Here is a 26,718-nt window from a genome sequence, read left to right as displayed (position 1 = left end):
TGATATAATGATGGTAATTAAGATGACTTACTGGAATTAAAAAGATGGATATAAAACTACTTTATCAGCATCATGATAGAACAGCCTAATATAAAATAGTAATATTAAAAAGCTGTTATTTAGTCTAACAGTTATTTAGTCTAACTGAGATGGCCTTGTACCTTATTATCCTAATTTATATCCTGGTATTAGAATAAAAAACAAACTGAAGTGTAAAATACAATTTAAACACAGAAGAAAAAATTCAGTAGAGTAAAATGCTATTTAATGGTACGTGGAGCCTACATGAAACTACCCTTTGAATTGTTGCTGTTTCTAACGTTTCTGCCACTGAAGACTTATATCACACTGAAGCCCAGCTGTGGAATGGGACAGTCTTCGATCAGTACAGAAAAGATGGGCTAAGGATGATGAGTATAAATATAGGGTAACTACAAAAGTAAAATTCTTATATTATTAGACCCCTACTTGTTGTTTCAGACACGTTGGAGGGCAAGATAACAATGAATCTGGGAGTTAACCAAAATCTCTCTAACTTCATCCTTAAATAAAAATCTGGAAAGTACTCCTTTGGTAATGTAAACATATCCAGAATCCCCCGTAACTACTGCCACGCTATCCCAACTCATCAGCAACTGTTGCCTCTGGATTATTTTCAATAGCCATCAGTTTGTCTCCAAGCTCACACCGTGGTGCCTTCCTAGAGCTCATTCTCAACACAGCAATCAGATTTTTAAAAAACTTTAAATCAGAACCAGATACTACTCCACTAAAAAGTCTGCTAGGACTAACGATCTTACAGTGCAAGCCAAAGACTACCACTATACTACAAAGCCTTAACTGATCTAGCCCTTGCTTCCAAACCACTCCCTTGGTTATTCTATTCCAACCACACTGGCCTCTGTGCTATTCCACGTTGGTAAAATGGCTACTACTTCAAACCTTTTGCACTTTGCACTTCCTCTGTCCTCTGCCTGAACACTCCTTTCTAGGATATATGCATAGTACACTTGTGCAGGAATGTAGCAATTTTTCTCCCATACACACAATTTTATAAATGAATGCCTGCTAAATAGGTTTTCTAAGAACTCAATTTTCTATATCTATTTGCCAAATACATTGCCTCTTATAAAAATAAAAGAACTTAAGATTTCCCTCTTAAGGAAAAAGTGAAAGTATTAATATCCACAATACAAAAAAATTCTCCAAGGTATTTAAAAATTGTGATTCATTACTACTACTGTAAATTGTTTTGTACTGGGAATACTTTCACTTACTCTTTTTTAATGTTAGGAAAGTCCTCTGAATCCATAATTACGTATTTTAATTGTAATGCAATACTGCTTTGGGGTAAAGTGAGACACCACATGTGTGTGTGAGAAGGAGGAAGGTTGGGAGTAGTAGCCTGTGAAGGTTAATCAATTTTCAGTTTCACACTTCTAAATAAAGTTTTGAGTTTTATGACTCATAGCTCTTGTCCAAATCAGAGCAAAACAAAGTAAGCTCTAACAGCAAGGACTATGCTTGTTTACTATGCTTGTATGTCCAAAACATACACCATCCAGTGACTTCCCTGGTGGTTCACTGGTTAAGAATCTGCCTGCCAATGCAGGGGATACAGGTTTGATCCCTCATCCGAGAAGACCCCACATGCCTCGGGGCAGGCTAAGCCCCTGCACCACAGCATGCATCCAGAACCTCTGCTCCGTAACGAAAGAAGCCACGAAAATGAGAAGCCCCTACTCTCAGCAGCTACAGAAAGCCCATGCACAGGAAAGAAGGCCCAAAGCAGCCAACTGAAAAAAAACAAAACAAAACAAAACAAAAAAAACAGTTTTTTTTTAATATAACTTCTTTCAACGGTTAGGAGAAACCACCTTAAGGTAGTTTCTTCAGAGTTATAGCTTAATTTTGGTCTGTGCACACCATATATTCAAAAGCCCCTGTGAGCTTTCTGTAAGGACTACCACTGTTGTCCCAACTGCTTAAAAGATTTCTAAAGCTATAGAAATTGTATCACTTTTTTCAACAAATGTTAATTTTGCCAAGTGCTTTCTCTCTATGGATGCACATGTACACCTTTTATGTAATATTTGAAAACAACGTGCATGCTTCATCACTTTACCCCTCAACACAGTATCTTTTAGAACTCTTACATAAACTATAGTGCCTTTATCACATCCAAGAATTTTTATATTGTTAGGAATATCATTTAAACCATACTACATATTCACTTTTCCAACTATCCCCAAGCAAATGTCTCTTTTTTATTAGGATCAATGATATAATCAAGACTGATGATTACAACAGACTTTCACCCAGGCATCATGGGATGAACCTATCAACAGTGGCTTACTATCTAATGATGATTTTGAACTACTTCCCCTGGAGGTTGCAAAAATATGTTAGCATGACATTCTATAAAGAAGCTTTCTCCTACTTAATTTACCTATATTATTCTTTGCAATACTCATGGATTCTTTGTCTTCTTGTGCAGGACACTTCCCACAAAGCAGTTATAAACATCACTATTTAGAATTGGTATTTTCTATAGTCATCAACAACCAAACTATTAATTTACATCAAAGCTAGTTAAAATACACTAGTCAACCATTCTGATAATTACCATTCTCGTCCCATCTATACACTAGCTAGAAGCCACAATCTATTAACTTAATTGCTTTTGACAGTTAAGAGCTTTAACATGTCTCCTTCAAAGAAAAAGAAACACCTATTCATGTATTTACCAGTCTTCTAAATTCTATAATCAGCATTAGCTGCCACAGACTGAAAGTGCTTATATTAATACCTACCACTTTCCTTTAATGAAAAGAAACTGCTCTAAGTCCTTAATAAACACATACACATTCCAAAACTTCAAATCCTCTTAAAGGTACTCCTGCTAAAATTCTGCTGTACCTACCAGCATCACCTCCTTCTTGACCAGAGCTGGCTTCAGTCAATAAATTTGCATTGACATTCCTATCACAATCTGGCCCTGAGAGTAGAGCACCATCCAGATCTGAAAAGGAGATACAGAAGTATGTTATTTCCAACCACACCATAGCCAACACCCAAAACACCACTCTCTTCTTGGAAGCGTTTCTTATGCAGACTAAATAGAGAATATTTGCAAGTACTGAATAACTACTATGTGTTTAACACTACAAGGCATAAAAGCATACATAAGACATGTCTTTTAGCCACAGGAATAATAGCACACTGGATCAGAATGAGCCTTAGAGCCAAGGTGAATTAGGCACCCTAGCTCCATCTGTATGACCACATGGCTCAATATCCTCATATGCATCCACCTGTATCATAGATCCGATACAGAAATTTAATCAGTCAACGCAAGCCAAGTATGGTGTCTGATATCCAAAAGATAGCTGCAGCTGCTAGTACTAAGTGCTGCTGCTGCTGCTGCTGCTGCTGCTGCTAAGTCGCTTCAGTCGTGTCCGACTCTGTGTGACCCCACAGATGGCAGCCCACCAGGCTCCGCCGTCCCTGGGATTCTCCAGGCAAGAACACTGGAGTGGGTTGCCATTTCCTTCTCCAATGCATGGTGCAAGTGAAGTCGCTCAGTTGTGTCCGACTCTTAGCGACCCCATGGACTGCAGCCTACCAGGCTCCTCCGTCCGTGGATTTTCCAGGCAAGAGTACTAAGTGCTAGATGTATAAAATATTACTGTTTCTACACTGGTTCAGAATTAGAAAGATCAATTAATACTAGATTTTTAAAGGAAGATGTAATTCCTACATTTGTAAAAGGAAGATGTAATTATTTCCCTTGAATTTGTTGCATCGCTTCTTTTTTCTACCACTGCCTTAATTCAGAACTCATTACTCTCCTAGATTACTCAAACAGTTTCTTGGTCTCCTTGCTCCAAAATACAATACTTTCTTCATTTCCCACAACATTGCCAGAAAGATCTTCCTAAAATACTAAGTTTTATGTTGCTCCTTTACTTAAAAATCTTCAATGTTTCACCAGTTTTTAGTATAATCTTCAAAATTCTTTAATTTACAAGTTTCCTAATATTCAGGTTCTTACTTTGCCAATGCAGGAAATTCAGGTTTGATCCCTGGGTTGGAAAGATTCCCTGGAGAAGGAAATGGCAACCCACTCCTTGCCTGGAAAATCCCATAGACAGAAGTGTGGCAGGGTACAGTTCATGGGACAGCAAGAGTCAGTCACTCACGACTTAGCGACTGAACAATTTATAAATCTAGCATCAGGGACTTCCCTGGTGGCTCAGACGGTAAAGCATCTGTCTACAATGCGGGAGACCCAGGTTCAATCCCTGGGTTGGGAAGATCTCCTGGAGAAGGAAATGGTAACCCACTCCAGTATTCCTGCCTGGAAAATCCCATAGACAGAAGAGCCTGGTAGGCTACAGTCCATGGGGTCGCAAAGAGTCGGACACGACTGAGCAACTTCACTTCACTTAGCATCATCCCACTGCTACGGTCTACTCTTGTGTTATGAATAGAAGATGAATTAGAGACACAAGACAGACAATGAAAAATCTGGCTGTAAAGGGATAGAGTGAGATATTCAAGTTAAGAGTTTGGGTTTTTTAAGGCAAAAATTAAAACATGTTTAAATACTGAAAGGAAGAAGTCATTAAGAAAAAGAGAGGACACTGCAGAGAGAAGGAATTATCAAATCTTAAGATTCTTAGAAAGTCTGGGATCCAGAAGCATTCAGTATACATACAGAGAGAGGTTTGAAGACAGGCACTTAGAGACTACATCTCTATTGGCTTTTATTTCCTCTGTAACATTAAATGTAGAATGTGAAGTTACTCCCTAGAGTAAAAGGGTTGGAAGTCAGGAGAATAAACAAGCAGTTCACGTGTAAAGAAGGAACAGTAAACAGACACTGATCCTTTCCTGTTCCTTGATAGCAGGGATACTGTCTAGATTTTATTTTCCCAGTATTTATCATAATACATGACTTTAAAAGGCTTTTTCAACAGGTGCTGTTAATTGTTGGCTTGAATAGTCTTCCCTTTGCAACCTGTTATTAAGTTTTAACTTAACATATCTCAGGAGTTCCCTGGCAGACCAGTGGACAGAACTCAGCCCTTTCACTGCTATGGCCTGGGTTCAATCCCTGGTCATGGAACTAATATTCTGCAAGCTGCGTGGTACAGCAAAAATATAAGAGGAAGAAAAGAATAATTTTGTCAATTTTCTGGTATATAAACATCCATAAACCATAAATTAATTGAAATCTAATGACTCTGCTTTCCTTTGATAAGTTTAATGGCATTTCAACAATCAATGAGAAATCCACACACCACATGAAGAATAGCCCCAGCTCACTGCAACTAGAGAAAGCCTGCATGCAGCGTGGAAGACCCAGCATAGCCAAAAATAAATATTAAAAAAACTTCAAAAAAATTAAAATCATTCAAACAATGTTACCCTTCCCAATATCTTTTGGAAAAACTCACTCTAAAGTGTGTACAGGGCATTTCTTAAAATTCTGCCAAGCAGGTTTGTAAATATAGGGTGTTTCTATTTCTGTAACATTCTGCAGTTATTTGTTGAAGGCTTTCCTCAGCTAGTTCTTAATGGACACGTCATGTTTCCTACCCTATCTGTGAAATATTAGGGTTTCGTTTGTGATCTTTAATCCTACATGGACACTAGTAAAGAATGTTCACCTCAATCTAAAACGTTAATAGATGGCAAATAAATTCCTTCTGAGGTCTTTTCAATAGCTATGTATGAATGTGAGAGTTGGACCATAAAGAAGGCTGAATACTTAAGAATTGATGGTATTTTCAAGACTCTTGGGGGTCGCTTGAACAGCAGGAAGATCAAACCAGTTAATCCTAAAGGAAATCAACCCTGAATATTCACTGGAAGGCCTGATGCTGAAGTTGAAGCTCCAGTCCTCTGGCCACCTGATGTGAAGAGCCAAGTCACTGGAAAAGATCCTGATGCTGGGAAAGACTGAGAACAAGAGAAGAAGTGGGCAGCAGAGGGTGAGATGGTTAGATACCATCCCTGACTCAATGGACATAAGTTTGAGCCAACTCCAGGAGATGGTGAGGGACATTCTCTCATGCATTCTCCAATGCATGAAAGTGAAAAGTGAAGGTGAAGTCGCTCAGTCGTATACAATTCTTAGCAACCTCATGGACTGCAGGCCACCAGGCTCCTCCATCCATGGGACTTTCCAGGCAAGAGTACTGGAGTGGGGTGCCACTGCCTTGTCCGTAATCAGCTGAGTTGATGTGAATAAGATAGAAACCAGGCAACCAACCATTCATTTGATGTAAGAATCATATTCTGCTTTGCCAGGAACTCTTTATATTTATTTTCTCAAAAAAGCATAGGACTAAAAAATAAACTCTAGGACTTTCCTGGTGGCTCAGTGGTAAAGAATCCACCTGCCAATGCAGGAGACATGAATTTGATCCCTAGTTCAGGAAGATCCCACATGTCACTGAGCAACTAAGCCTGTGCACCGTAATTACTGAGCCTGTGTTCTAAAGCCAGTGCTCTGCAACAAGAAGCCCTCGTATTGCAATGAGGAGTATCCCCTGCTCCCTGCAATTAGAGAAAAGCCTAGGTGGCAACAAAGATCCAGCACAGCCACAAATAAATAAGTACATTAAAAAAAATAAACCCTGATAAATGACATTCATGACCTTCCTATGGAAATCCTTCTCAAATGCATTTGCCAGTGAATATAGGTGATCCTCCCCCTAAATGAAACAAAGAATACACCCCTGATTTTATGCATAAAGTCCTTTTGTATATGCAATCTACATATACACAACATATTAACTTCACTACATATTTATGCAGTAAGAGCATTCTTATTCTCAACCTTAAGAGGAAACTAAAGCTACTGCAGAGTGCTGCACTATTCTTCAACAGGATTACACTGCCTCCTGACAGCATGAGCACCAAACCTGGCACTAAAGCAGGTAATTAAAAAAAGGTACAACTGCAATGTTGGAAATGAGAATGCAGAAGTATACCCATCCTAATTTATATTCACTTACCTTCCTAGTGATACTTGATACCATTCAGTGATACTGCTAAATCAAAAAAAAAAAAAAAAAACAAACAAAAACCACCTATCTATAAGGACTAGACTTCCCCAGTGGTTCAGTGGTTAAGACTGCGTTTCCAATGCAACGGAAGAAGGGAAACAGGTTCGATTCTGGTCAGGGAACAAAGATCCCATATGCCATGTAGCACATCCAAAAAAATTTTTGTAATTTAAAAAATAAACAAAAATCTATCAGCATTCTGTGGCAAACCAGCCTTCACTTTATTAATCTCTTTATTTAATAAAAAGAACTCTGAGTTATTTCCCTGCTGGTCCAAACGCTAAGACTCTACACTCCCAGTGCAAGGGGCCTGGGTTCAATCCCTGCTCACAATCACACACGCCAACTAAGATCCAATGCAACCAAAAAAAAAAAAAAAAAAAAACAAACCACCAACTTCAAAACTTTGAATGTACCTAGTTATAAGCTGTCATTGTCCTTTACATACATTTTTGTCTATCTTTGAAGCAACTTCCACCTCTGAATTCATTTTTTATTCTTCTCTGACATCTCATTCATGAGTTTTTAAAAACCTGATTACCAACCAACGGAAAGGATGACATGGTAAAAATCTTGGCCTTTACCTTCTCTTAAAATTTTAACAATCATTAACTTTATTTTCTCCACAAGAAAACTAATAGCAATATTCACCTACTTCACAAGGTTGCTATGAAAAGTAACTTCAGTAAATAAAAATAATGTACAAATTATAAAGTGGAACATAAATCATGATGTCATTAAATGAGGTTAATCTTGGGACATGTGGTTATAGGTTTCTCTTGGATCACAGAGGGCACAAGCGTCACTTCCAAAGCATCTAGTGCTTTGTACAGCACTTGCCTGTAAGTGCTCAACAAAACTATGTTGGGAAGGAGGTCTTCCTGACAGTTTGTTTTCCTGACCGTTTGTTTTTGGTTCTCAAAATTCTGCACATGAGGCAAGTACAAACTAATCCAGATTTTCTTAAAACACAAATATTCTTGAAAAGAATGACATACGAGAGCACATCAGAAATCGAGGTTACAGAGACAATGACAGCTCCCTCCTACAAAAACTCAGTAAGATCTATTCAATTTTTGTTTTCATGTAAATATATACTAGCAAACAAATTTCTCTGAAGACAGTTTCTGAGGACTAAGGCTAATAAACTGTTAGACTTTTTTTCCCTTCGTTCATTGCAGTCAAGGTTTTTTTCCTTTTTCAGTGATGAGTAAATTCAGTTGCAAACGTATTATATAAAGCACCCTTGACAGTTCTACGGCAGCTGAGAGACTCAACAAATTGTAGTTTCCCTTTACCCCCCAACTCAGTGATGATTCAAGGGACAGACTAGACTAGGCTCCACTGTTTCTTCTTTGCTTCTATTCAAAGAAGGTTGTTATTTCTTTCATGACCGGGCCTTAACAGGTCTCTTCAGGACTTTCTCCACTCCAATCCATGAATAATACCTTCCAAATGCTTTTATGTTAAAGGTAAATAAATAAACAAGATTGCATCTCTAACTGAGAACCTCTCACTGCTCACAGTCTGTGAAATAGAATTCACAATTTATTACCATGTCAGAGAATTACAACCTGGCCCTGACCTACTGACCCCACCTCACTATCCCTACTACACTCCCCTTTCTATTCACTTACTCCCTTCAATTCTTGCCACTCTGCACCCTCTTCTGGCAAACTCCTACACAAAAGATCCAACTCTGTGAAGCTTTCTTCAACTCTTAATGAGAAATCAGGAACCTCCCCCACTGCACTCTGCCATACTTCTGATTTTAACATTTACCACACTGCACAGTTTCTACCTCACAGCCATCCTATTGTGAACACGTTCTCAATCTTATAATAGCAATATCATCTAACCTGTTAGCTCAGTTTCGTGTGGACTTAAAAATTTTACTACCAAATTTCCTCTTATGAAGTGGAAAGTCATTTTGGGGTCCCAGACAAGTAGTATTTGGTTATAATATGACACTTCTGGTCACCCCAGAATATTAAGGCTATATCAGAAATAAAAAATTCAGTCTTAAAAAATTCTCAGGGGCTGACATTAACAGGGTTTAGAAAACTCAACACCCTCAGCAGGTAGAAAGCATTAAAACTGATCCACAAAAGGCTTCTTCAACATCCAGTTTCAGTCTGACCAAACAAATTCTGTTTCCTTAATGCTTCTAACTTGAAAAGAATCATCATTAATGCAGCCACCCCTTGGATCAAGTATGGCAGAGTGGGATGGAACGGAACACTAGGCAGAGGAAAATAAAGGAGAAGGAAAAAAAGATGGCAGAATATTCCTACTACCATACAGTTACTCATTATCATCCTTTTAAGACTAAATATTGAAGTGTTACATATTAGTATGGCTTACAGTCCATTAGCTAACGGTGGACATTTATTTTTTAAAATGAGCATCAGCCCTTCAAATTACCACTGACTACGCAACTGTAACAGTTTCTAAAGAAAAGTGACTTTAAATCACTTGTAGCTCATTCTTCATAATATACTCAAAAGGATGCCTGAAAGGTAGGGCAGTACATCTGGAATCCCTTAAGAACTAATCCAGGCCCATAAACCTGCTATGTGGAATGTTTGGGTTAAGATGTAGGATACATACATTTTCAGATTTTAGGAATGTAATAACTGTGATACCCCCAGAGGGGTCCAGGGTGGCATCCTGTAATCAAAATGTATTTCTGCAACAAAACATACAGATGTTCACATTTAAGGAAAGAAGTAAAAAATACAAATTGATTTTGCTACCAACTGAATATCAGGTTTTGTTGCCAAAATGCTTTTTTAAAAGCTTTGGTTAATTTTTATAACCTTCAAGATTTCATATTATAAATTTTTCTTTCCTTCTAATTATCAGACATTCTGTATGACAAACTTAAGGCAAGTTAAGTGGCAGAACCAAGTCCAAAGTCCAAATCTTCTTTACTAAGTCTAGGTTCCATGGTTTTTACACATTTTAAGTAGTTCATACAGTAACTTTATATGACATGGCCAAACTATGGACAAGTCTCAAATCAGATGGCCAATATTCAAAGCTGTAAAAATATTTTAAATTAAAACAAACAAACAACCCCCACCCCGCCCTGCCCAATCATTTAAGAAAGCATTTCAAGAAACTTCCCTGGTGGTCCAGTGAAATGTCTGTCTTGCAATGCAGGGGACACTAGGTTGATCCCTGGTTGGGGAACTAAGATCCCAATGCTACAAGGCTACTAACCCTATTCTGGAGTCCTCATGCCTAGTCAGATCCCACACAACTAAGATCCGACTCAGCTAAACTAAGTAAAATAAAGAAAGAAAGCATTTCAAGATTCTGGAACCTCTGAAGTGATCCCCTGTATCAACTGTCACCCAAAATATGTAGGGGCCTAAGTACTGGTTGGTAGACAACTTCAGTAGAAGTAGTAATTCACTACTTCAAATGTGACTCATTAGGGTATCTTAAAGACATATAGTTTGAGCATTCTTCTCTCAAAATAGTTTTCTATACACTTGAGTTATATGCTTTTCAACCAAAAGACAATTACACAAATTGAAGATGTTACAGCCTAAACTCTGCTTGTAAGGATCAATAAAAATTCACAAATGCCACAAAACAAACAAAAAAAAGTACAGATGAGAGAAAGGAGCTTTTAGAGTTTACAAACTCTAAATTATATCCTTTGATCAAATAAAACCACCGTGCATCTGAGTATTTGTACATCATTATGAAAAATTCAATCATCTATATGAAATTTTACCAGCTTTTATTAAAGACAATTATATACCCTACTGCTGTATTTACTAGAAAATGCGTTTCAGAAAACTGTCTTGATGTCATTTATATGAAACCCCACTGGAGAAATTCGTTTCAGAATTCAGTACCAGAAAGCTTGTCATCCTGTAGAACTTCTGTTTTCTCATTCTGAAGGGCTGCTTATTATCTTAGAGCCAATAAAAAGCTTAATTAGGGTAACCATATTAATACCCCTGACTGCTGCTGCTGTTGCTGCTAAGTCGCTTCAGTCGTGTCCGACTCTGTGCGAACCCACAGACAGCAGTCCACTTAGGCTCTCTGTACCTGGGATTCTCCAGGCAAGAATACTGGAGTGGGTTGCCATTTTCTTCTCCAATGCATGAAAAGTTAAAAGTGAAAGGGAAGTCGCCCAGTTGTGCCTGACTCTTAGCGACCCCATGGACTGCATCCTACAAGGCTCCTCTGTCCATGGGATTTTCCAGGCAAGAGTACTGGAGTGGGGTGCCATTGCTGCTTATTATCTTAGAGCCAATAAAAAGCTTAATTAGGCTAACCATATTAATACTCTTGACCAGCACACTGTTTTATTGCTAAAAATTTTATTTGTATTTGTTTCTTGTCAGAAATTTCAAAATCTTACTGAATGCATATATATACAAATGTATTACATGAAGAGTACAGTTATTTACAATGGCTACAACGTTCTAGTGTGACTGGCAGAAACAATACAAAAATACAGACTCAGAAAGCCCATGTTCCATGAGTCCAGAGTAGATAAAAAACGGGATTAACACCTGACTTGTTCTAACAGTATAAATGAAAACACTGTGTAAGACAATTAAGGCACTGGTTACTCTTGCCCTTATACAATTTAATTTTTAATCTTAGATTTACATGTACAAATCAAAAATGATTTGAAGGGAATCCCAGCAGAGTCAGATAACAGGTATACTAGCCTAAGATTTTTAAAGAAATATCATTAGGAATATAATCTCTGATAAACCTTATCTCAGTATCTTACATTTCTTTATGAAGCACCCAAACATCACTTTCAACAGTATATGGCAAGACAACATTATTTATAGCCTACAAACAGCAGGCTTAAGAAACTGGGAAATCACTGTTCCTACGAGAGAGCCACAAATCCAAACATGTCAAGCACTGCTTGCGGACTAAATGCATAATTCACCATGACTTTCCTGATGATTGGGTAAAGAATTTTAAATTCTTTAAAAAAATAAGTTTTAAATGAGCCTCAATTTTTTTTAAAAGACTGGGTCACTAGTTTACAAATTGCCAAGGTTTTAATGTTGGGCAGTCCTAAAGATGGAACCTGCCTCTACTTTTAGTAACTGAAAGACCTTGGTAAATACAGACCCACTATGTTCTTTCTTTATTGCTCAGAATTTGCCTGGAGAGTTCTAGTCAGTTCTGTGCACCAACATTTCATCAGGGTGAAACAAACTGCCTATGACTGTTAAGAAAGATGTAAAAAGAGTTTGGAATTCACAAGGCAGGAGGTACAGCACTTAGCCTAAAAGAAGGGGACTTCAGGGGAAATTTTTAAATGTTAATACCTGAAGGGTTATCAGGTTGATATAAGAGATTAGAGGTTAGGCTCAGATTATACTACTAAAAATGGCAGAATTAGGAAGTTAAAGAGAAGCAAATTCTAGCTCAATATAAAGTAACTTCCTTATAATCATACTCATCCTACATTAAAACAAAAGGTCAAGCTGAGGCTATCAGACCACCTATCAAGAATCTGGTACAAAGTACACTGCACTGGAAAACTGATTTTTAAAAAATCTTAATCTTTAAGGGGGACTAAGATGACCACCACAGCTATATTTTTATGTTTTGTCATTTTTCAAAATAACCCTATAAAAGTGACATAGTCTAAGGAGGAAACTGAGGGCAAGTATTTAGCTTAATTTGGTTATGGTAACATAGTAAGTAGCAGAACTCATTTACAAAACCTGATTCAATTTGGGCTCTTTCCTCTATCAGTGACTCACAGCACCATCACCTGTAGAACTGACAAAAATCTCAACTACCAGGCCACATCCCAGACCAATAAACCAAAATCCCTGGCAGGGATAGTCAGGCATCAAGTTCCCAAGCAATACCAAGATGCAGCCATGATTAAGACCCACTGCTCTACACCAAGGGTTGGCAATAAAGCTTTACCTGAACACACTTCTGTTCATTTGTTTACATACTTTCTATGACTGCTTTCAGGCTACAATGACAGTTAAGTAACTGAGTTCACGACCAGCAAACCCCAAAATATTTACTGCTTGGCCCTTTACAGTAAAAATTTTCTAGCTCTGTATCATATCATGTTCTAGCTCTTATAGGATTTTCTGCCACTGAATGAAGGTGGATTCAGAGGCACCGAAAAGTTGTTAAAAGTTTTAACAGCGGGAATGTAGCACTGATATAATCAAATTTCAGTTAAGCAAGATTCATCAGATATTAAGGTGGCATCAATGACATAATAGAATTATCTTCTATAAGCTATCAAAGATAAAAGCATATTAGACTACCAAAAATTATGATAGACCTAGTACACTGATACAACCTCAGCTAGGAGTTGCTTGCTAAGATGATAATCACCAGTAATGCTATTTTTGAAAGTATGCACTGTGGTTCTAATTAACACTGTTTTTCTTCTCTTTGAATCACTCCAATTATGTGTGGCATTAGTTTTAAGAATGAGGTTAGCTTGGTTAGTTGTCAGTCAACTACTATGCAAAAAAATCTTACTCCTTATATTCCATGTACCTATATATATTTTTAAAAAATACACTATAGGCCTCCCACCATACTGTTAACTGAGTAAATTCATGCAGTAGGAAAAAAAAAAATGCAGTTCTAACTCTGAGAACTGATTCGAGATCTTCTACATTAAAAATTAAGCCAAAACAAAGTGCTGCGAAGTCTATCATTAATAGTTTTAAGAAACCACCTCTGGGATTTTATTGCTAAAGACTGGACAAGTTGGAGGGGAAAGCTCAGCAAACAGTATTCATTCATTATACATGTATACTGATTTCCACATGATTTCTACCAATGAAAACTAAACCCAAACCTAAACAGCCAGGAAAACCATTTCACAGGATTATGGCACTTTGCCCTTTGGGAACTAAAAACAATGATTCTTTTAAACGGAAAGCACTCCATCCCCAGGTGATCACCATCACATAAATCAGAGATCTCTGAGGCAACACAAGCACTAAATGATATATGACAGCGGTGGACATGGTCAAGTCTGGGCTCCACAAAGGAAAACCTCAAACCCACTGGACTACTTCAAATAAAAGTAAGTTACACACAGACAATTAAGTTAAAGTTTCAAATCTACTTTCACTCTTCAACGATGGTCTGCCTCACTTCATTTCTCAAAAAAAAAAAAACAAACCCCACACTATAAGATGTGATATGCAAAGGTTCTTATAGTAAAGAGAAAGGTCTCAGAGGCCTCTCTTAACTAACGCAAATGAGAATGAAAATGAGGAAACAGTGGGACAAACTTAAAATATTCCAGTTTCTGTAAGATTTATGGGGAGAACAGAACAGTGAGTGGTTCCAAACAAAATAGAATCCCATTAACTTTTGCAAAATTCTATAAAACAAATATTTAACTACAAAAAATTGAGAGTAAAGAATGCTAACTAAATCTCAAAAACGTTCTGAAATGACAAACCAATCACATATTACAACCAAAGATTTTATCTTTTCCAGCACTGAGTACAAAAAGTGAGCAGAGGCTACAGACCAGGAAAATCAAAGAGCTATACAGAGTCCACATGCCATAAAACGTGGGCCAATTCCTAATTATTTAACACAACCTTTGAGAAACCTATATATACATGTGTAGAGAAAAAACTCAAGATATACCAAATCTTACATCTGATACAAGATTATATAAGATGTGATTGTTCGAGTCATTTTTTACCTATTACAAAGACTCAAATTTACTATTTCTTATGTATATTACTTTAATAACACACATAAGACTATATCCAACCAGAATGAGAATAAAAACCGAGACACCTCTGTATATATTCAATACAGTATTTACCTGGTTCTTCCTTGATGAATGACAAATCTTCCTCTGGATAGGCAACAGGTGGCTGCATCACTGAGCAATCTTCTATATGTGTTTCATTATTAGGTGGTATATTATAAACAAATCTCTTTGTAGCTTGGGTTTTTCTCCTTGTTTTGCCAGTCTCTTGAATCCCCTGGGAGCCCATATTATTCCAAATAAACACTTTTGTTTGACCTTGAGACTCATTTTCTGTCAATTCAGGTGAACCATCCTGGACCCAACTACTGTCATTCATTTGGTAGTTTTCTATTTGGCCCTCGTCGACATTACAACCATCATTTTCAATTTTTACGTTACTTGCCAAATTGGTAAGATTTCGTGTTGCCCAAAAACTGGCAATTTTTTGATCCCGTGATGAAGACAGGCCATCTCTGTTAACTGGTTTTCTATTATTATAGTCCACAACTACAGACTCTGGAGCTTCTGATTTAATGCTTATATTTAAGGCATCTTTAATGAAATTTCGGCAAGTTTGAACAACTTCACTCATTTGAAGATAGCTGGCCACTGTCATTACTTCAATGGCATTTTGGCTTGTGAGCACCAGGTTACCAGAATACAAGAAGTCCAAGATGACTGAAAAACCTTGAACTGCAGCAATATCTAAATGGGTAGTATTGTTTTGGTTAGGGCTTTCTTTGTTTGAAAAGCAATATAAAGTCTTAAAGAAACGGCTGCCTGCAACCAGGATGTTCTTATGAGCTTTAAAGATTTTTCCGCTCACCACAATGCTGACATCACAAAGAATACCTTTCTTCCTCTGTTCATTTAGTTGTCGAAGAAGTTGATAGCAATAAGAGTTCTCATTTGGCCTACTATTAAAGTCACAGTACCCCTCCTCTGATGGTATTTCTGACTCCTGCAATAGATGGAAAACATTAACATTAAATTTTATTCACTTTTTAAAGCCTCCATACCAAAGACAACAAATCATTATCAATGTAACTTTTTAAAACCACTATCTACACTAATCTGTTAGCAATCATTACATATTTTGAGACTGAGGTGTTCATAATCTAAATATTAAGAGAAAGGGTGTAAACAGCTTGCTGCAATCCACTGCTATCATTTAAAAAAAAAAGAAACATCCTGAGGATTAGAATTTTATTTAAAGAATACTGTGTATCACATATCATGCTATCTTTCCAAATATAGCTGAAGACATGGATTGAGAATTATTTAAAATTAAAACAGGGAATTCCCTGGTGGTCCGGTGGTAGGACTCCACCACCATTGCCCAAGTTCAACCCCAGGTTGGGGAACTGAGATCCAACAAGTCAAGTAACATGGCCAAAAAAAAAAAAAAAAGAAATGAAAATAAAGAGTGATTGTTTTCTCACGTAAAGAAACATTCGTGAGAATCAAATTAATCTGCCTTATCTCTGTAACTGCTAAGAACACAGTAGTTTTTCTGGTTTAACTTAAAATAATCAGATTAAAATATGCTCAGCATCTCATTCTATTTAACATTATTTAAAAAGTGAATTTTAAAAGTCTTGGCAAATACTGAGTCAGACAATTTAGGTCAACAAAGTTAATCATATCTAACTATGCAGTCCATGGGGTCGCAAAGAGTCAGACATGACTGAGTGACTGAACTGAACTGAAAGAGAAAGTACCATAAGACTCTAATTTTAAAAAATGTGCTTCAAACTACAGGAATACCTAGTTATATAAATCCCAAATCAATTTTCAAAATGACATCTCTTTAGGATCATAAAACTACCCATCAGGTAAAATTCCTTAACTCCAAATAATTAATGTTTATAATCTTCCCTGTTATCAATCTTTTAAATATTCATTACAGTTCAGTTTAGCATCAGTATTAAGTTACTGTCGTTTCCTATAAAATAACAGGATATCGACAGCAAGAATAAAGGAATGTGATCTAGATTTTGGAATGCTGCCTACACTGGTTATTAACTGTGTGTCCTTTCTTAAACTAATAAAGCAGTAAGTACCAGGAGTGTTTCTAAATAAGAACTTCAGGCCCTACTCACAGAGTCACTAGGCAGGTGGTGGTGTCGCTAAGTTGTGTCTGACTCTTGTAACCCCACTGACTGTAGGCCGCCAAGCTCCTCTGTCCATGGGATTCTCCAGGCAAGGATACTGGAGTGGGCTGCCATTTCCTTCTCCAGGCACTAGATGGGTAAGCTCCCTAAATTAGGCAGGTGTCTATTCTTTATTAAGTGTTAAAGACTCATTATTTGTTTTGGCACAAAATATTAAATACAAGTTGTTACTATAAAATAATAAGACACATATATACAAGTCTATGAGTAGACAGAGTCTGGGAAAAATCCAGAAAAGATACATACTGGATTGTTGGATGCTGGGAGGACTAATATGCTTGGAGAGAAATAGAGAATGGGGGGCAGAGGGAAGGGTATAGGGAACAAAGTTGTTAGGACTGCAAAACAATTCTCATAGAATACTGTAAATGGTGCTGAGATTCCAAGCAACCCCACATCTCCATTAAACCCATCACGTGTGCTATTCTATGCTCAGTTTCTTCAGCTGTGTCAACTCTTTTCACATCCAACTGACTCTCTTCTACCTTATGGACTGTGTAGCCCACCTGGCTCCCTTGTCTATGGGATTCTCCAGGCAAGAATACTGGAGTGGGTTGCCATGCCCTTCTCCAGGAGATCTTCCTGACCCATGGATTGAACCTGGGTCTCCTGCACTGCAGGCAGATTCTTTACCACTAGCTTCACCTGGGAAGCAACCTCATCATGGGTATAGCTTAATCACACAAACATTAGGTTCCATTCTGAATTCTGTATACAGCAGATCACACATATAATAATCCTGAAACTAAACCAGATTACATGATCCATTTAAGAATTTTCGTGTTGTTTCCAGGTATGAAAAGTCAACTGAAACAGAATAAAAATGCCAGAATTATAGGACACATCAGTATTTCACAGCAATAATGAAACATTACAAATAATCCTGCAAATCTGGAGTATATGATCACTACAGAATGAAGCAAAGGAAGCAGAGAATTCCCTTTGCACTTCCAACTGACCCTTGGCAGCATCCCTATCACTTCCCAGGGCCTCATTAATTACACTTATACTCTAACCCTACCCACACATTCTTGCTCTATCATACCAAAATGTCCCATATTCTAAATCAGTTATTTTCTCCTTCTATTAAGACACCCAATCGTAAGCAAAAACTGCTAACAGCCACAGATGGGAGTAAAGTAATCAAGTAATTCACGATTAAGTCCCAAATTTTTGCTTCTGGGGGCTGGAAGAAAGAAGTGAGGTAAAAAGATATTTTATCTTGTATATCTTGTATACAAAACCAGTATGCTGTGAAGTTTCTAGCTACTAAGCAAAGGGATGGGAAATGTTTAGGACTCTATATGGAGAACTAAATGAATGTCTTAAGTTGTTACTGCTATAATTTTCTATAGACTCTTAATACTGTGTAAGAGGCTATCTAAATAAGACTTTTTATTAATTTGCTTATTATGCTCTCTACTCACTACAGAAAATTTCCAAACTACACTGCTCTATGATGCAGGCTTAAAAATAAGCTTTGCTGTGCGTGCCATATCTGCCCAGCAAAGCTCATTTGGTTCAAAGTTCTAACAGATATTGTAGTAACAGTAAGAACAAAAAATTTGGCAGTACATGGTAAAGTGTCTGTGGAAGCAGTGAATGAGCCTTTACAAGCCAAGAAGTGCTTAAAGTTTATGCATTAAGCATTTAAAAACACTTTAAGAAGGAGGTGGCTATGTCACAGCAGTCATCTTAGGCCATGGTCACTGTGTTCTGAAATTTCTGGGCCAGTCCCAATTTCTGTAATTCTCTGCCATTATCACACCAAGTGTCCTAATTTTCAAAAATAACTTAAAGACAAAAGCCTATCCACCAAAATATTTGTCCATTCCACTTCTGACACAAGCTAAACAGCCAAACACACCATCCAACAACTATTTTTCTTCATTACTACTGTAACAGAATAGTAATGTTACAAACAGCCCTAGCAATTTCTCCTCCAGTGCTGATCAGAGCACCATATGCCATGTTTCTGTAGCACATATTATATACACTCTTCACAAAGAAGAGTTTACCAGTCAAGAGCACATGTACTCTACAAGGGGAGTATTATTTGAGGATATGGGTAAAATAAAGCAAGATAAGCACTGAAATAAACAGTCAATATTACTTGCTAAACCAAATAAATTCCTAGTTACTAAAGACAAAAATAACAGTTGGTCCCTAAGAACTCAAGTCATCTCTATCTCTGTCTCTGTGGTTCCCTCTTTAACATTCTATGTCCATTCTTAGTATATTGATAAACATGAGATACCACTGATAAAAATACACTGATAAAAAGGTTTAAGTATTTCCAGAACTGATTTTTTAAAAGACTAGTTGGAAAATTCTCTATTCCCTTTCCCAAAAAGGAAAACACAACTTAGCCAAGCATTGGTTTAAACTAGATAAACAAGGAGACTAAGGAAACAGACATTCAGATTAAAAAAAAAAAAAAGTGCTACCCCAAAGATTCTATAAATATGAAGTCTCCTGTTATTTTTATCTGTGGAGATGCCCATAAGTAAAATTATTTTTAGAGACCTTAATTAACTCTTCCAAAATTAAGAAAATATAGAAGCATACATTTGGTTATCTTCAAATTTATTTCCAGAGAGGCCAAAAGTAAATATTTTAATCAGAGAAAAAGCTGCTAAAAGCTTGAAAAATCTTGACTTTACTCACTTATTTAATAAGCATTACGTGAATGCCTGTATCAGACAGGTTCTACACTGGGAACCCAAAATGATTTAGTTCCCTGCCTAAAGTTTAATACTGAGCAAGATTCTTAAGATACTGAAGAGCTTTAAGAGAGCAGACAGGTGGTGCACCTAATCCAGTTTTTGGGGGGGTTTGGGTGAGATCTTTTTTTGAAACAAATACCTGAGCAGAGACTTGAAGGATGCAAGAGTGGAAGGAGAGGATGAAGAGTCTAAGCAAATGAGACAGCATGAGAAAGAGAACCAAGGATGTATACATCCTCACAATTCTAGATTTATGCAGAACTTCAAGGTGATCCAAAAAAGCCCAAGAAATGCAAATAAGCTCTTAATGTTTTTGGAGCCAAGTGTCTATAACTTGTACCAGATTAGAGAGCTCTGAATCCTGCACAAGATTAAGGACCACCGGTATAGGTGCCTACGGAGCTTTAGAATGATCTGACTAAATTAACTGATAAAGAGATGACTGTGGTAGCTAAGTGGAGGGTAATTACCAGAGGATGACACTGGAAATACTGTGACCAGGGCAAGCCACTGTTAGGTGTGCAGCATACGTACAACAAATAAGGACCTTAACTAGGTAAGACAGGTAACAGTGATGGGGGGAGGGGAAGTGAGGCAGAGCAGGGGAAATTCCTAAAGTAAAACCCAAACTTGAGTGATTACTTAGATTTCAAGGCAGAGGTGTGGAGGGAGATCATAGGGTGTTCACAGCATTCCAGCTGGGAGAACTGGATAACACCAGCTACTGTAGAGAACCCAAGATCACATTACCCAGTCTCCCCACTCTTCTGAGAGGGACAGGGGGAGAGAGAAATTCAGCTGAAGTTAGCTATCTGAGGTCAATCCACAAATGATTAGAAACTGTTACTGGATTAAAAAAAAAAATCAAGTACTTAAGTCCCTACCCAGAAGTCCAGTCTCCTTTTGATAAATGGATTAGTAGGAAAAAAAGATATTCAAACACAAAGTATAAAATGAAAGCATTAAAAACATAAAAATCTTTTGCTGCAGCAACCCACTGGAATGGTATATTAAAAGAATAAAAATATCAATGTCCATTTACAAACCCAAATTCTAAAACTCAAACTCCATTTCTAGTATGAGGACAAACAAGGCCACAGTAAGCATGATGCCAAATAAATGCATACTAGTAGCACTGACAAATTATGTATGTCAGTAGATAAAGAAAGGAATATCTCCTTTGAAATCAGTATCTCTTCTCTGATCTCCTTGAGTGATGACATTTTCTCTTGCAATTTAAGTATTAATACTATCCCCAGAAATTGTAAATCTATAGGTCTGGGGTAGATGTCTTCAGGTGATTACAACTTCCAGCCAATTTTATGTGCCAAAAATATGCTCTATTACCAGCTCTCCTCAAAAACCACATACATACCAACAGGTGCTTCTACACATCAACTTACACACATTTCATCGTGGTTCTCCCCTGCTTAAACTGCTAAATGGTTTGCCCAACAGAAAAAATACAATCATTTCAACATGAAAGGATCATCCATAACCTGCAGTCTACCCACTCAAACTTTATTTTTCATCCTGCTGAATTAAATCATCTACTTCTCAGACACATCAAGGCATCAATTTCCATTATGCTCAAGCTGTTACCAACTGCAATGCCTAGAATGCCCTCCCCTCTTCAACACTTAGTCATTTAACACAAGTTAGGATCCAATTCTACAAGCTTCTCCCACCCTTCACAAATAGGATGACGACTTCCTTTAGTATCTTAACCGTAACTTGAATATATTTCTAACACGGTAGCTATCATTTTACTGCAATGTCTCTCTCTCCTTACTAGAGTACAAGTTTCTTGAGGTCAGAAAAATGTCTTATTTACATAGGTTTATCTTCAGTGCCTTGGAATCTACCTAATAGGTATATTTTAAGAGGGAGAAAGAAGTCCCTAGGCACATCATAAAGTATAGTCAAAAACACACTGGAAAAGGAATCCGCTTTTAAAAATACAACAAATGACTGCTAGAACCTATATAAACATTACACAAATCGGTTATTTAATGGATCGTAGGCTCTGTGGTTGTCTGTAATATCTATTAATCTTTCCCAGTGAGAGGCTTTCAGTCTTTCTTCCAAAATCCTTAAAAAAAAAATTTAATTTTTGCCAAATGCAAAGAAGGCTGGTAGCTCTGTCTCACCTTTGCTTTTGCTGCTCACCAACATATTCCAATTAGTAATTTTAATCAGATCACTGATCTAAATTAAGTATTTACTTTCTGGAAAGGTTAACTTAAGTTTACAACAGTTAACATACTTGAACACATGTTTTAGGCTTACTAAACTGGAAAGAGTTGACAGAATGTGTGATTTAGGCGATGAAAATTTCCCAACTGGGTAGAAAGTGATCTGAACCAAGATACAGTGGTAATCAGTGTTATTAAAGCAATTTTAAAGTCCTCTGGGCCAAATGGTCAAATCTTATATAAGCTAATCACTGAACTAGACTCTCAAGATATATATAGTCAGTTGTTACTCAAAATAGAAACTATATGTTGTCCCTTACATCCTTATAAAATACAAGGATCTTTCAGAAATAGAATGCTGCAGAACAGATTCTGAGAGCATCTGCAGACTTCTTGCATGAGCAATCCTTAACAATCAACATCAAAATAACAGAATATCAAAGGTTTTAAGAATGGGCCCCTGGGAATTCCCTGGCAGTCCAGTGGTTACTTCCACTGCTGGGGACACAGGTTCCATTCCTAGTCAGGGATCCCGCCCACAAGTAGCAAGGCAGGCCCCCCACCTCCCCCTCCCCTGCAAAAAAAAAAAAAAAAGAATATGCCGCAGTCTCTTGGCCACCACCATGATCTTTCCCTTTACAGAAATCATAATAAAAAGTAAAGTAACCCTTATTCACATACTAAGATTTGGCTAAACTCCCCATGAAAACAGACTCATTAAAATTAAAGAAAAAAAGTGGAGAGGGGGGATAAAGGGAGTGAACTGTGTCCCAACTTCAAACTTAATTCTTGCCTGAGGAACTACAAAACTATTTCAGTAATTTTAAGGCAGGAGAAAGCTCATGCAAGATACTCTTCATGAAGATGAGAAAAACTGCATGTGCAATGAGAATGTTCAAAGAACCTGAATGGCCAAAGTCTCTAAAAGCATGAAAAAAACTGGTTTGTTCTCTAGAATCAAGAGTGATTCCATGAGATTCCATGATTCCATGCAAGTGGCTTGCAAACTGAGAAAACTGGTAACACTGAGACATGAAGTGCCAGTTCCCCCCACCCTACAGAATTAGCTATTTCCAAAGAAAATAAGTAATGGTGATAATAAATAATAGTTATCATTTACTAAGTGACTAGGTGCTGGCATATACACTTTGCATGCATGAAGAAACTGGAAGTTAACTCATTTGCCTGTCAAGAAAGAGGATTAGGACTCAGGTTCCCCTACTTTAAAGCTCAAGAATGCTCTTACAGACTGTGTTATACTGCCTCCTGCAGGTAATCAAAAGCTGCAGGGCAATGAAAAAAAATAATTAACTGCGCATAGGAAGAAATAACTAAGTTCTTGAACCTGTCACTCATGTATTAACAAGACAAAAAGATCCTATAGGTGGTACCTGGGGTCAATTACAAGGTAATACCCCAAACTAAGCTTAGAATGTAAATAGAAATGATTAGGATCAGTTCAGAGTGGAAACATCCAAAATCCAATCAAGGGAACCAATAAATAGCCTTAGACAAACAGAATGACTGACTAAATTGTATTATTCTCAGTCTAATGATATAATGTCCTAAGAGAAAGTAGTTGGTCTGCAGATTATATTGTAAAAAGGGAGTTTCAAGGGGGCAAAGGGTAAGGGAGGGATAATTCAGGGATTAAGTTTAGAAAAGGTTTTACCTAGGGATGAATTCCCTAATCCAGATATATGCCGAGGGGAGAGGAATACACCATGCTAAGTCTATCATAAGGTTATCCAACTAATTCCCCGTTCCTCTGATTTCAGGTTCACTAAGCAGCTAATTGTAATAATTTGCACTCCCATTCAGATCTGCCTACACAGACTACACTGAAGAGTAACTGATCCACTGAATTAAGAAAATTCAGTTTGATTGTCCTTAGATTTTTCTAAATAACCAACTCATCACAACCAACTCATCACTTAGAAAAACATACTTTCATTTTCACAAGCCCTCCACTTCACCATACTACTTAACTTCAGGAATATATAACGCGACGAAGCCTCTAGACTCCTCTTCTGTAAAATGGGAACAGAATAATTACTTGCCAAAATAAGGGACATCTGTGTTTGGTCACAAAGCTAGTAACTGCAGAAAGCTGAGATGTGAACCTAGATTTTATTCCAAAACCTTTTTTTCCTTCCTCCATTGCAACATTCTTTATAAAGGCTAGTCTCATTTATAACCAAAAACTGTAAGACTTGGGACAATTTACTTAACCTTTCCGGGCCTTACATCTTTAAATGACCTTCCTTGTAGGGCTTAGGCAACTAAAAGTTGTGAAAAAAAACTGTTGCCATTACCCCCCTGAGAAAAACAACCCTATGCCTTAATGTTAAAGTCTCAACTTCTGAGAAATTTCTGGGCTACAGGGTTATTAGACAGTGCCTAATTAACTCCACTAAAAGTGTTCTAAACAGCAAGATCACTCCAACACACAAAGGGACTAGTATCTGAAAGGTGACTTTCTGAAATCAATGCCTGGCTACCGATACAAAAGAATGAATTCCATCTACAACCACAGGTTGTCTTAGGAGGACTGATTAACATCTGCTTGGCTTGGAAAGAGATTATCAAAATGATAAGACTATTATCTTTAATCCAGAAATACTAAGACAAGATTTAAGAAGTACCGTTTACCTGTTTAATAACTAAGAACTTATGATTTTGGTAAATACATTCTCTACCAGTTCGAACCAACTAGTTGGTAGAAGTAACTTTACAGTCAACATTTCAAATATCCTAAGTTTAAAGTAAACTACATTTAAATGAAAACTTTTTGAAAAAGGGGATTACAGAAAATCTCAGCATAGAAATCTGGAGAAGGAAGCAAGTAAAAACTACCACAATTTACCGAAAGCATACCTTTGGAAAGAGAAGTTCAACAAAAAGTTTAAGGAGATGAATTTAGTATAATCATTCACTAAGTCTTATACAAATAGCTTCCTCTACATTTACATACTACTCTCTCATATTTCACATTATCCTGACATGATAAAAAGAATTTTCTCGGTTGCATGTTCTCCTAAAAGGGGTAGCGTCAAAGGTTAAGGAAAGAGTTTAATTCATTCTTCAAAGAGTTACCAGATTTGACTTCCAACAGCACGCTAAAAGACTACCAACATTAAAGCAGCTTTTCTAAAATCACAGCTAATAACATTCTAACCACAAAGCCAACCTTACAGGGTTAAAACCTTCAACCTCGCTTATTAAACTTTCCTTCTGATTCAATCTGACGGGCAAAGAAATCTGAGTCATGAAAAAAATTAAATCAAATTCAGTGCTATGATTAGAAAATTGTCATTCCTCCCCCTCCCCCCAACTCCCCCGGTTAACTTTTGAAAACTTATTCCCAGGCTTTCGAACCCCCCACGCCTAAATTCCCTACACCTCTCTCCTAACAGGAAAGATGTCTTCACCCAGTAGAGTGAGTTTTAGCTGATAAACCTTTCCCCCAAAGATCTGAAAAAGCAGGAGCAACATATATCGTACCTGGGCGTTGGCTTCGTGGAGTTTGTGCTCGGTAGAGACGTGGTGCCTCAGAAGGAGGGTTTTCTTGTAGTTGCGGGTCCCTCGCGAAAGCTCGTCGTGCCCCACTGGGGGCAGATCCCCGCTTCCTCCGTCCTCGGGGGGCTTTTGGCACCAGCCGCAAGACATAAGGCCAGTATCCTTGGAATAGCGCAGCCAGGGAAAATCTTTGAGCCAGGAGGTCTGGAAAGAGCAGTGGAGCTTCTGCATTAGGGACTTGGGCCGCGCGAGCGGGAAGTGCTGGACAGTCTCTCCTTCTCCAGCTCCCACACCGCTGCCCTCCGCTTCGTCCCCGCCATCGCCGCCCGACCGCCTGCTGCTGCTGCAGCTGCCTCCTTCCGCCCCGCTGCCGTCGCCCAGGCTCGCCCCCTCCTCTTCGTCCTCGGTGCTGTCGCTCAGGGACGCGCCGTCCGGCATCAACTCCTTCCCCTCCAGCGCGTCCAGCTCCAGCTCCACGGCCGCCGGCCCTCGCCCATTGAAATGCCTCAGGGGCCATGCCGAGGTCTCGGGGCGGCCGCGGCTACTGCCATTGTTGCCGAGCCCCCCGCCGCCGCCGCCTCGAAAGGCCAGAGTCCGACGGTTCCTTTCCGCTAGCAGGGGGCCCCCGGCGCCACCGCCGCCCAGCGAGGTGGGGCCGCCCGCGTCTTGGGGGAGCAGCAACTCCTTGGTTTCCTCGGCGGCGGCGGCAGCCCCGGCGGAGGCCTCCAGGTCTTGGGGCTCCAGGCCCTCCAATTCCACTTCCTCGTCGGCCCCCCGCCCATTGAGCGGCTGCGGCGCTGGCGGCGGGGGCTGTCTTGGCTGGGGCTGCTGGGGCCAAGCCGAGGCCTCCCCGCCAACGTTATTGTTCGCGGAGCCGCCGCCGCCGCTGGCGGTGACCAACCCGCCTCCTCGGAACGCCAGCGTCCTGCGGTTCATTTCACTGAACGACATGGCGCGCGCCGCCGCCGCCGCCCGGTGCCCCGGCTCGCGCCCGGCCTCGGGCCGCGTCCCGCGCGCTCCCCGCCGCTCCCCCTCCGCTTCGCTCCCGCCCCCACCGCGGGCGTTCCGGTCTCGCGGGGCTCGGCCTCGCCCTCCCGCCCGGCTCGCGCTCGCTCCCCGGGGCTGCCTCACGCGTCCGCCGCCGCCGCCGCCGCCGCCCGCCGGGCCGCCGCCTCCTCGTCCTCCACCCCCGCCCCGCGGCGCTCCGGGCAGCGTCCCGCGCGGAGAAGGGGGGGGCGGGCGGCGGAGAGGTGAGCAGCGAGCCGG

General features: G+C 39.0%; 1 protein-coding gene across 1 annotated transcript in view; it reads right to left on the bottom strand.

Annotated features, from left to right (window-relative positions):
* ZBTB10 (zinc finger and BTB domain containing 10) overlaps window positions 1-26,488 on the bottom strand; it is a 32,230-nt gene extending 5,742 nt beyond the window's left edge. The window contains exons 1-3 of the mRNA XM_004011759.6: window positions 25,438-26,488; window positions 14,911-15,799; window positions 2,924-3,022 (exon numbers count right to left, since the gene is read on the bottom strand). Of these exons, the coding sequence (XP_004011808.3) occupies window positions 2,924-3,022; window positions 14,911-15,799; window positions 25,438-26,403 (1,954 nt within the window). The 5' untranslated portion in view covers window positions 26,404-26,488. The remainder of the gene's footprint in view (window positions 1-2,923; window positions 3,023-14,910; window positions 15,800-25,437) is intronic.
* Between the last annotated feature and the right edge of the window lie 230 nt (window positions 26,489-26,718).

This window comes from Ovis aries, chromosome 9 (assembly GCF_016772045.2).
Source record: "Ovis aries strain OAR_USU_Benz2616 breed Rambouillet chromosome 9, ARS-UI_Ramb_v3.0, whole genome shotgun sequence".
NCBI lineage: Eukaryota > Metazoa > Chordata > Mammalia > Artiodactyla > Bovidae > Ovis > Ovis aries.
This window is presented reverse-complemented; position numbering and strand designations above follow the sequence as displayed.